Source organism: Arachis hypogaea, chromosome 6 (genome assembly GCF_003086295.3).
Source record: "Arachis hypogaea cultivar Tifrunner chromosome 6, arahy.Tifrunner.gnm2.J5K5, whole genome shotgun sequence".
Taxonomy (NCBI): domain Eukaryota; kingdom Viridiplantae; phylum Streptophyta; class Magnoliopsida; order Fabales; family Fabaceae; genus Arachis; species Arachis hypogaea.
Genome location: NC_092041.1, coordinates 114,830,164 through 114,840,583, shown reverse-complemented (window position 1 = coordinate 114,840,583; position 10,420 = coordinate 114,830,164). Strand labels below are relative to the sequence as shown.

General features: G+C 35.3%; 2 protein-coding genes across 2 annotated transcripts; both read right to left on the bottom strand.

The window, feature by feature from the left end:
* Positions 1–768: 768 nt before the first annotated feature.
* On the bottom strand, positions 769–3,010 carry LOC112755975 (sugar transport protein 10-like). Its single transcript, XM_025804337.3, has 3 exons — positions 2,432–3,010; positions 1,731–2,354; positions 769–1,537 (listed from the first exon to the last, which is right to left on the bottom strand). The coding sequence occupies exons 1-3, from the start codon at positions 2,882–2,884 to the stop codon at positions 1,064–1,066; spliced, it is 1,551 nt and encodes a 516-aa protein (XP_025660122.1). The 5' UTR covers positions 2,885–3,010; the 3' UTR covers positions 769–1,063.
* A 668-nt stretch (positions 3,011–3,678) lies between these two features.
* Positions 3,679–9,474, bottom strand: LOC112755974 (uncharacterized). Its single transcript, XM_025804336.3, has 6 exons — positions 9,001–9,474; positions 8,305–8,588; positions 7,966–8,055; positions 7,805–7,876; positions 7,463–7,582; positions 3,679–4,996 (listed from the first exon to the last, which is right to left on the bottom strand). The coding sequence occupies exons 1-6, from the start codon at positions 9,305–9,307 to the stop codon at positions 3,893–3,895; spliced, it is 1,977 nt and encodes a 658-aa protein (XP_025660121.1). The 5' UTR covers positions 9,308–9,474; the 3' UTR covers positions 3,679–3,892.
* Positions 9,475–10,420: the final 946 nt, after the last annotated feature.

The following is a 10,420-nucleotide window of genomic DNA, read 5'->3' as shown; positions in this document are numbered from 1 at the left end:
TTTTATTAATATTTAAGAATAATAAAATCTCAATTCCAAAAATAACTAATACAGAAATAAACATAAAATTTGTCCGTACTATTACAATAGTATCTTAATTTGACACAATAAAAATAATAATCACACTAGTACATCACCTAATTAATTTACAAAGTCTATCATCTAACCATAATATCAATATATTTCAATACTAGAATCAAAACAGACAACTTTAATCACAATATTAACATTAAAATAGATTAAGCAAATTAATAATTTTTTTAAAAAACTTATACTTCTATTAATAATGGTACATAATTAAAAATATAACTAATTCAAAAAATAAAAAATACAAAATTAAAATTAAATTAAATATCCATAAAATTATTTAATTCATGATTTTCTATATAATTATTTTGTTATAAATAATATTAAGAAGCAGGATGACAGTGTGACAATTAGAAAGTGTCTGTTGGATTGGATTAGTTTTGACCTTATTAACAGTTGTATGCATTAATTTTATGAATAATTAAAATATTTAACTTTTAATTAGTTAATTGTTTAAATTTTTTGAAGGATTTAGAATTTAAAATTAGTATTTAAAAATTAAAATAAAAAATAATTTAAAAATTTGACTGATATTAATTAAAAAAATAAACCTTTTAATTATATTCATAATTTTAATTAAAATTATTTATAATTTTGTAAGGACCAAAAAATATTAAGAGTTAATTTTTTTCAAGTGTAAAAAATAAAAAAAGTTTATTAGTATTGATTCAAGTAAAGAAAAGGAAGCCAGCAAAATTTGATAAAAATAAAATTAGGATATACTTTGATTAGCATTCATACAATTATTTATAGAATAGTCATTTATAAAAGATCAATTTTATGGTGCTATGAGTTGGTATTTAAATTTAGCCTAACTTATTTTTTTTGTAGGAAATTTTTTATAAATAAACACCATTTTTACACACCATAACGTTCACCTTTATAAAATATCTTCGGTAACAACTACCAGAACAAGTTGCTTGAAATCATTGATGGCAAGTTTATACTTGTTCCAATAAATTCTGATAGCCTTTTACTATTCCTTTTGAGGAGCAGCTTCAAAATTGTTGTAAGCCCCAGCAACGAGATCTTCACATTCAGGCATATACTTGTTCCAAAACCAATGGGACTTCCAAACGTAGTTCATTTCTTCAACAGGGACGTTCTTAGTCTCAGGTAACAAGAAGGCAATAAAAATGGTCATGACGAGCACCCAAGCAGCAAAGAAGAAAAAGAGACCAAACTTGAAGTGGCAAAGCAAGCTAAGAAAGACTTGAGCGATGCCAAAAGTAAAGAACATGTTGACTGCCACATTAATAGCTTGGCCTGCTGGTCGAACTTCAAGAGAACATATTTCGCTTGGTACCAACCAACCTAGTGGCCCCCATGACCATGCAAATGCTGCCACGTATAAACAAATAAACACCAACAGGATGTCTGCTTCTTCTTTGTTAAATGATCCTTCACCATTCAATCCAAACTTCATCGCGATCATGATTCCAACCACAATCTACAATCCATACATGCAATAATTCTCTTGCTTAGTCGCGTCATGCATACAAATTTTTATATAAATTTATTTATATTTGAGTGGAAATTCAGGTACAATTAAGTTTACGTGAAGTTAATAATTAAGAGCTGTTAATATATATCGATTATCAATTTCACGTGAAATTAACTGCACTTGAATTTTTATCTTTTACCTGAGAAACAAGCATCTGAACGCCACCCTCAAGAAATAATAGCCTTCTTCCAAATTTGTCTACACAGAAAACAGAGACAAGTGTAGCAAGAACATTAACACCTCCTGTGATAACTGCAGACATGAGGGAGGCATCATTGCCAAAGCCCAAAATGGTAAAAAGTACTGGAGCATAAAACATGATGACATTAATTCCGGTAAGTTGTTGGAAGAAGGGAATGAAAGTGCAGAAAGTGAGTTGAGGCCTATATCTGCGTCTTGTAATGTTCTTCCATGGATTTTCCACCTTACTAGCCGCCTCACTTGCATCAACAAGATCTTGATATTCCTCATCAACATTGTTAGTGCCACGGATTTTTTGCAACATTGTCTTGGCTTTTACGTGTTGCCCTCTTTCGATCAAAGAGTTTGGTGTTTCCTCTAAGAAAAGAGACCCTACACACAGCAAAACTGCTGGCACAGCTCCAACTCCCAAAGATACTCTCCACCCATTTTGGCGCTTCGAGGTTGCATAGTTGATAAGGTTTGCACCTAGAATTCCGATTGTGATCATCATTTGAAACCCGATGTTGAGTGCTCCTCTAATTTTAGTCGGAGCCATCTCAGACAAGTAAATCGGCACAGACTATTTTAACAAACAATTATTGGTCTTAAAGAACTAACTATTAATAATGCATGTGAATTAATGATGTCGTTTCTCACCTGATTGCAATATCCAACACCAAAACCTAGAAATATTCGACCGATGATAAGCATTTCAACATTAACTGCGAAACCATTCAACAATGCTCCAACAAGGAAAAATAAGCCCCCCAAAAACATGGATGGCTTGCGTCCGAACAATCTTGAGGTTGTGGCAGCAAAAAAAGAAGCTATTAATGCCGCAAGATACAGAGAAGAAGTGAACAATGTCAGTAGCTGGTTGTCAAACTTGCAATATTGATTGGTACTGGAATCATCTAGCATTTGTTGATATACAACTGGAAAGAATTTAACCAAGAATGGTTCCATAGATGTGACTCCTCCCGTGATACCAAGATCATATCCAAAGAGAAGACCTCCCATAGCAGCAACGAAACATGTAATTAACACGAATGCTGTCACCTTTCCCTCATATTGTCGTCCACCACTTTCAATGTATGCACCTCCTGCCATCTTGATACGATTGTTTTTTTTATATTTATGTCTAGCCTTAATTTGCTACAAGAAAACACCACTGATCTTCTACTAATTAATTATGTTTTAGCTTCTTTTTTTATGCTATCTTTTTTCTTCTTCTTATCTATCTCACTGTTGTAGTGATGATAATAATTACTCGATAAACTATTCTTTAATTTATAGGGTTTTATATTCACTAAAAGATTTCTTTAAATTTCTGTCTCTTTTCTTTTTTTGGCTCTCCCACCTCAATGACACCAAATATGCTATCTTCACACTTGGAATACAATTTTTGTTATTGTGTATCTGTCAACAACCAAACACGTTTTATCCCTCTGTATATCTATTTTCAGTATTTTAAGACACAAACCAAACACACCTATAATAATAATAATAACAAAGTGAATTATTTTCTACCAACTCCTAAGCAATATTACACACTACCTCCAATAATATGAATTTAGCTTGTGCAAGTAAATCGTTGTTGTATTCTGTTTTTTTTTTTTAACAAAGGATTTTGAATCTCTTGCAAAATAAACTAAACTAAACCAATAAAAGAAAAAATCAAGGGAAACTTTTGTTTTGGGGGGAAAAATTCAATGAACATTGTTGGAAGTTGGCCTAAAATTCAAACACGTTTCAATAAATCTCACTACAAAAGTTGACAAGTTGAAATGTTTAGTCTCTCTCCAGTACCGAAATCCATCCTTTGAGCACTAGTTGTCTCCTGTTTTAGCATATTAAAGCATGTGATTTGTCTAGATTAACATGTTGACCTAAATCAATTGCACTGACAGCAACAGTAGGATACATTAAGAAAATGTGTTGCTTATCAGTTGTCACGAATAAAGATCCATGCAAACTCATCAAGTTTCGGAACTTCAATGTCAAAAACAAATTAAGGCCACAATGTTGGAATATTATCTCAATGCGGTACCTTTGCAGAAGTCACACTACAACACACACTGTAGATAGTAATTCATAAATCTAAATTGAACTACAAAATCAACTCTGCGGTGAAGATTTTGGAACACTACCCTGCTGAGCAGTTTGTGCTGCTGCTCCATCACCAGAATATGCTGGAGGCTGAGTGTAACCAGCACCGTAAGAACTGTTGTATGATGGTGGAGCTTGACCATACCCAGGTTGACCACCCGGAGCACCATATGATGGGGCACCATACCCTGGTTGGGCACCACCATAACCAGATGGTGGAGCCCTTTGAGAACCCGGTTCTTGTTGGCCATATCCAGAAGGCGGAGGCTGGGCAGGGGGATACCCTGATTGCACATGGCCAGACTGACCATAGCCTGCAGCCGTATTGGGTGACTGTGACTGTCCATAAACAGGTGGAGTGCTGCCTGGCTTTTGTGATTGTGGGGGACCATAACCACCTCCATAACCTGCTTGGGGCGGATTGCCATAGGCAGCTTGGGAGGTTGGGGGAGCCCCATAACCGGGCTGAGCAGTACCTTGTGGAGGATAGTTGGCAGCATTTGGACTTGGCTGTTGGCCAGAACCATAACCTTGCTGAGTGGTTGAAGGGGGTTGCCCAGGTGGAACTTGGGTTGAATCACCATGTGATCCATAATTAGGAGCATGGCCCTCTTGTGCTGTGTTGCTTCCACTGCCATAGCTAGGGGCCGAGCCATAACCTTGCTGTTGATCATATGATGGTGGCTGCCCATACCCTGATTGCGGCGGTGCCTGATACCCACCATACCCATCGTGACCGTAGCCATGTCCAGGTTGGCTATAACCAGAGGAAGGTGGTTGACTATAATTGTAAGCACTGCCATCAGCAGGAGGTGCACCTCCAGGGTTTTGCTGCTGCTGACCATAGTAATCATACCCAGCACCATGAGTAGACTGCTGGGGTGGTGGTGCAGCAGATTGGTCCCAATTGGTGGAGTATCCACCAGCTGAAGTGGGAGGATAGCCTGCATAAGGTGGATACTGCTGCGATTGACCAGAGTAGCCTCCAGGCTGAACGTAGCCATAACCAGGTTGTTGCATTGGAGCACCAGGAGGAGCCCAGCTAGATGGTGGCCGGGCTTGATAACCTTGCTGAGAATAACCACCAGACATTGATGGATTTCTAAGACGATTCTGCAGAAAGATAAATTGTGAACACAAATAAAACATACAAACGCAACCAAAATATGGCATTACATACAGAAACAGTTGCACAAACAAATAAACAAGTAAAACATACATCACTAAAGATATACATAGAAAAACACAGGATAAGGTTACAAGTTACATTGCAGATTCCATACTTGATCAGAGAGTGGTATAAGGGCCAACATACCGTACTGGTTCGTGGTAACTGAGTTACTCCAGCAGAAGCACACCCTCTTCCTATTCGAAATGAATGGGTACAAAAAGAAAAGCACAAACCGTAGAAACAGGCAAGCATACAGTCTTTATACCATCAAAAAGCAATCCATTGAGTAATATCTCAAAATATGGAGTAATATATTTGAGAATTGACAATATTAAATTATTTATCATTCACAATAACTAAACTAGCTAGGCTTTTTGAATAACATCTTAACTGCATCGGAGAAGCAGGATCAACCATGAATAGGAAGTATATGTATATTGCCAATATAACTCTTTGCTCCTTAATATAAAAATGTTCTCCTCTCAACCTTTCTTCCATCCAATCTAAGTTAATATCACATGAACAGGCCTCAAATAAAAACACAAGTGAAACAACCAACTACTATTCAAAGTGAGAAGAAACCTGAGAAGGGAAAAAGATGAGAACATAAGCAAACTTATTAAGCTCAGACTCAAACTTATGAAGACAAGGTTGGATGAATTACGAATAAGATTATTTTGTCAGAAAGGATGTAACACTCTTTCAAGTAGATAATAGTTCCATCGAGCAATGAACTCAAGCTCAAATCACATTAAACGAGATAAATATGATAATCTAATATCCAGATATAATGAGTTATGACACTATAGCAACTGGAAGAAAATTGGACAGAATAATGACAGGGAATAGAATAAAGTAAGCTACAAGCTTCACAATGGACAAGCTTCGGGTGATCCCTGATCATGACAAATTAAAGACCAGCATAAGACATAATAAGAAACATTGTCTTCAACCACAAGTATATAGCAGTTTTCTTTTTGCAATGAACTACAGCGCAAAATTAAGGAAGTCTAAGATGAAGCCAATACACAATATGATAATTTATATATGACATTGCTAAGACATTAAGAGTAGTTTATTGCCCTTCAAATATATTGAAACTGAGATTTAGAACCATACCATGGATTGCTGAGGGAATACCAACAAAGAGATTCCATCTTGGTGTCACTTATGGTCCAAACCAAACAAACTAACCCTCCAATAGACCCAATAACAAGTTCACTTACGGACAATCCATGGCTGAACAGGCTATTCATTAAATTAATTTGACCCAAAACCAAAAAAGAAAGCACAATATGGTAATCTTGAAGTCACCAATAATATAAACCACAACAGAATACTAAGTACAGAACTTAACCTTAGTCAAGAAAAGCCCTAGAAAGGATATGGTATTGTATACAGCAAAACTGATCTAACTGATTCCAACGTAATAATATCCACCATCCACTTTAATCAATTTTTTTGAACAATAGATGTTGCAGAAATTCTCATATATACTTGTACACGCCATAATAATTGAGAAGTGCATATAGCTATTTTATCCATGACAAAATTTAACTTCATCAGCAAGCATTTTATTAGAAGGGGCATAATGAAAACTTATACCGTAGCTTCTGAGCCAAATCCATTTTAAACTGGGAAAGATAACAGAGCTACAGTATATTATCAATATAACTACTGGACATGATCAATTCAGTGTATCATCCATCTCTGCGAATGCATCTGTAATACATCTAAGATGGAACTGCAAACCAAGAAAGATACGAAGCTATATGGTCTTCTCCTTCTGTTAAGTACTATAAAGAAATACCCAAAAAATATACCAGTCGCTAGAGACAAAAAATGTCTCAGCAACTAAAAAGTCACCACCTTATTCCAGCTTAACCCATTTCAGGGTATCCATTCCAGTTTTTACACATAAAAACATAATATGAAAAATGGCAAGATCCATGAAAAGAATCTTAACCCTAAAAGTTTCATAGGCCAAACAATGTCAGAAGTCAAAACAATTGCATATTACCAAAGTGGAAATTGTATGTTTTATTCCTGCAATGGTCACTGGTGTTCTTTTCTTTTTTATTTCAATTAAAAAAATGCTAGACTTAAAACAACACAATTACAACAATCATCAGTTCTTTCAAGTTTTAGGACATAACACATTAATATGGCCTCATCTGGCAATTAAATGGCATACTTCTCATATATTCATACCAAAGAAAATACACAAACATAAATGTATCAAGTTAAAGCAAAATCATCCATCCCACATAATGATTAACAGATATCAACAGTTAATATGGAGAACACTTGAAAATCTATATTTTCAAACAGGATCGGACTTGTACATGGCAAGCAAAACTTGCTAGCCATGGCAAAATCCAACAAAAAGAGATGTTCACGGAACATACCTCGCCACTGATAACTTGATTAACCAATTGCTTTGCAGACTCAATTTGTTCAGGGTTCCCTTCAATTTTTACTGTTCTTTCCGTGGATGTGTCACCTGGGGGAAGATGAAGAGGAATCACCTGAAAAATAATAAGAAATCATGATCATCGATAATAAATAGGAATTCCAAAAATTCAAATATTTACATTAAGTCATTTTATTAGTCAAGTCTATTCTTATCAGTAGGTAATAACAAAGATATGGGTAAAGTCATATTTAACGCTTGACCTTTTTTTCCAATTAAAGAAGATACGATTCAGGATTTAACACGAAGACGACTAAAAATAGTTAAAAGGGCAAACCTGTATTCTAGCTCCAGTGGAAGCTTGCATATTCTTTATTGTTTCCCCACCTTTACCAATAACAAGACCAACCTGGGGAAAAACAGCCCAACCACCACTTAAAACGGATTAAAAAAATAAAATATAACAGGAAAAAAAATACTGAAAAGTTATTTGCATACCTTATTATTTGGGATCTTCATGGAAAATTCATCAGACCCAGCTTGCCCAGATACTCGTCGAGCTACAATGCCAGAACCTCCAGCTTCAGCCTGTTAGAAACGCAATAACTATTGAAACTTCATATTATAGTTCATAATATACTTTCAAACCAAAATAATTTCCTCGAGTCCTAACATAGAGGACAGAAGTACAGAAACATTCTTCATGTGAACAAAACAAAAATTGAGACATACTGATACTAATATGGTTTAAAACTAAAAGCTAGCAGCTATCTCGAGTTAGTAGCATTACAAGCAGGCCAAAAACTAGATCAATACAACTACAAGAACGATCAGTACCTCTGCAAGAACTTCATTGATAAGCCTCTCAGCAGCAGAAATTGCTTCAGGAGTACCCATAAGCTCAACTGTCCTGGTGGTTGAATTGGGGTCAGCATCCATATCACGGGTAACCTGAATTTTCGCCCCAGATTGGAGCTGAAGGTACTTGATGGTCTCACCACCCTTGCCAATAATAACACCAACCCTTCCATTGGGGATATCAATCTTCTTGCTTGCACCCTGATGCCCATAAGAAACCGAAGATGGAGAAATCGAAGGTGCCGAGTACTGAGACTTCACATCTGAAACACCCCCACGCCCATCAAAATATTAAAACACGCAACAAATAAACATGAATAAGCTGAAGGCAAGAAGCGGTGATTCTAATTTTTTTTTTTTTGTTAACGATAAAAGCAGTGAATCCAGTTTCTAGTTTAGCTTATCTTGAATTTAAAACAGCAAACAATCAAAAAACTCTTGAATCGAACATCTGACAGAGAAGATAAACTATTCAGTGCAAAATTAATAATAGAAAAAACAAAACTAAGCTAAGAAGTCATGTATGTTCAGATTAGCTTATTCTACACTCAAACCAACTAATTATCTAATGAAATCGAAACGGCGTCATGGAAACCCTCCCTCCGAAGGAATTAGAACCAAATATTTTTATGTGCAGCAGAAAAATCGAAAGCGATAAGTGAAACCCTAACTCACCAGCAACGGAATCGAAACCGGAGTGAGGAGCAGCGCCGTTATCGACCTTTGGACGCTTGGCGTCGAGAGCTCCGGCGGCAGCGGGTGGAGGGGCGCCGCTGAGGAGGCGGGCGGCGACCTCCTGTGCCCGGAGCTTGGCGAGCTCGATGCCAGAGGGGTCTGGCGGAGGGACGTTGTTGTAGGAAGGCGGAGGCGGGCCATCGGAGAATCCGGTGACGCGGCCCGAGGACGGCGGTGGTTGGTCGTCGTACTTGCGTTTCAACGAAGGAGGAGTGGTTGTGGTTTCGTACTGCGATTCTTCCGCCATTAGAGAAAAGAGGAAGAAGAAGAAGAAGAAAGAGAAACCCTAGAGACTCGAAATATCGAAGCAGCTCTTGTGGTGCTACTCGAGATTTAGCTGCAGCTGATGCGTGACGTGACTGGGTTCCCTTATATATGTTGGAAAAATAATTAGATAATATAATTAATTATTCCATTATTATTTTTTTTCCGAATTTTCAATGATATAGATTTTGCGCTGTTGGTAAATGCTAATTATTCAAGTGTAAGAATATTGAAGGTGTGTTTGTTTCATTTTTTTTAACAAAAAAGAAATTAGATTTTTAATTGAAAAACTAGTTTCCAAATAATATATATATATATAATTTTATAAAAGTGAATCAAAATTTAAAAATAAATCAGTGTTATACCTTTTTGTTTTCAAGGAAATAGTTAGTGTTATGATAGTTAACAAAAACGAGAGAGAAAAATGTTAAAATAGTTATATTTTTTTCTTAGATAAATGATTTGGGTTAAATTAGTCGAAAGGATAATAATAAGATGTATGTATTTTCAAAACCTAAATATTTTCGCAATGCAATAATGAAAATTTTATTTTTTATAATTTAATTTTTTTATTTTCTTTTTTAACTTTGTTATTTTAAAATTTTTTAAATATTATTCACATTGGTGATTTTTTTTTTAGTTTTTTACAGAATTCTCCATTCCAACAGGATAAGGGCTAATCCGTCACAGATCAAAACTCCATTTAAAATTTTATCGCTATATTACAAGAATTTACCATGTATTATAATGTTATCATCTTTAATAGTATTTTTTATCAAACAAATTGTGAAATAATACCAAACCACTGTAATGCTTATCCCAACAATTTGAGACCAAAAAAAATATATGATATTTTATCCAACTAAAAACATTTGTAACCATTAAAGATAAATGTAATAAAAAAAAAGAGATGTTTTAAAATTATTTCTAAACACTGTTGACTAAAATAATATTTTTTTATTTTCTTCAAAACTACATTTATTTTGTTTTTATTTTTGAGTAACAAATATATATATATCCAACAACGTTTAGAGAAATTGTTGGCAAACTATGCAAATCCATGGAATGCCCGTTGGAGGTTAACATGCTGGTCGTT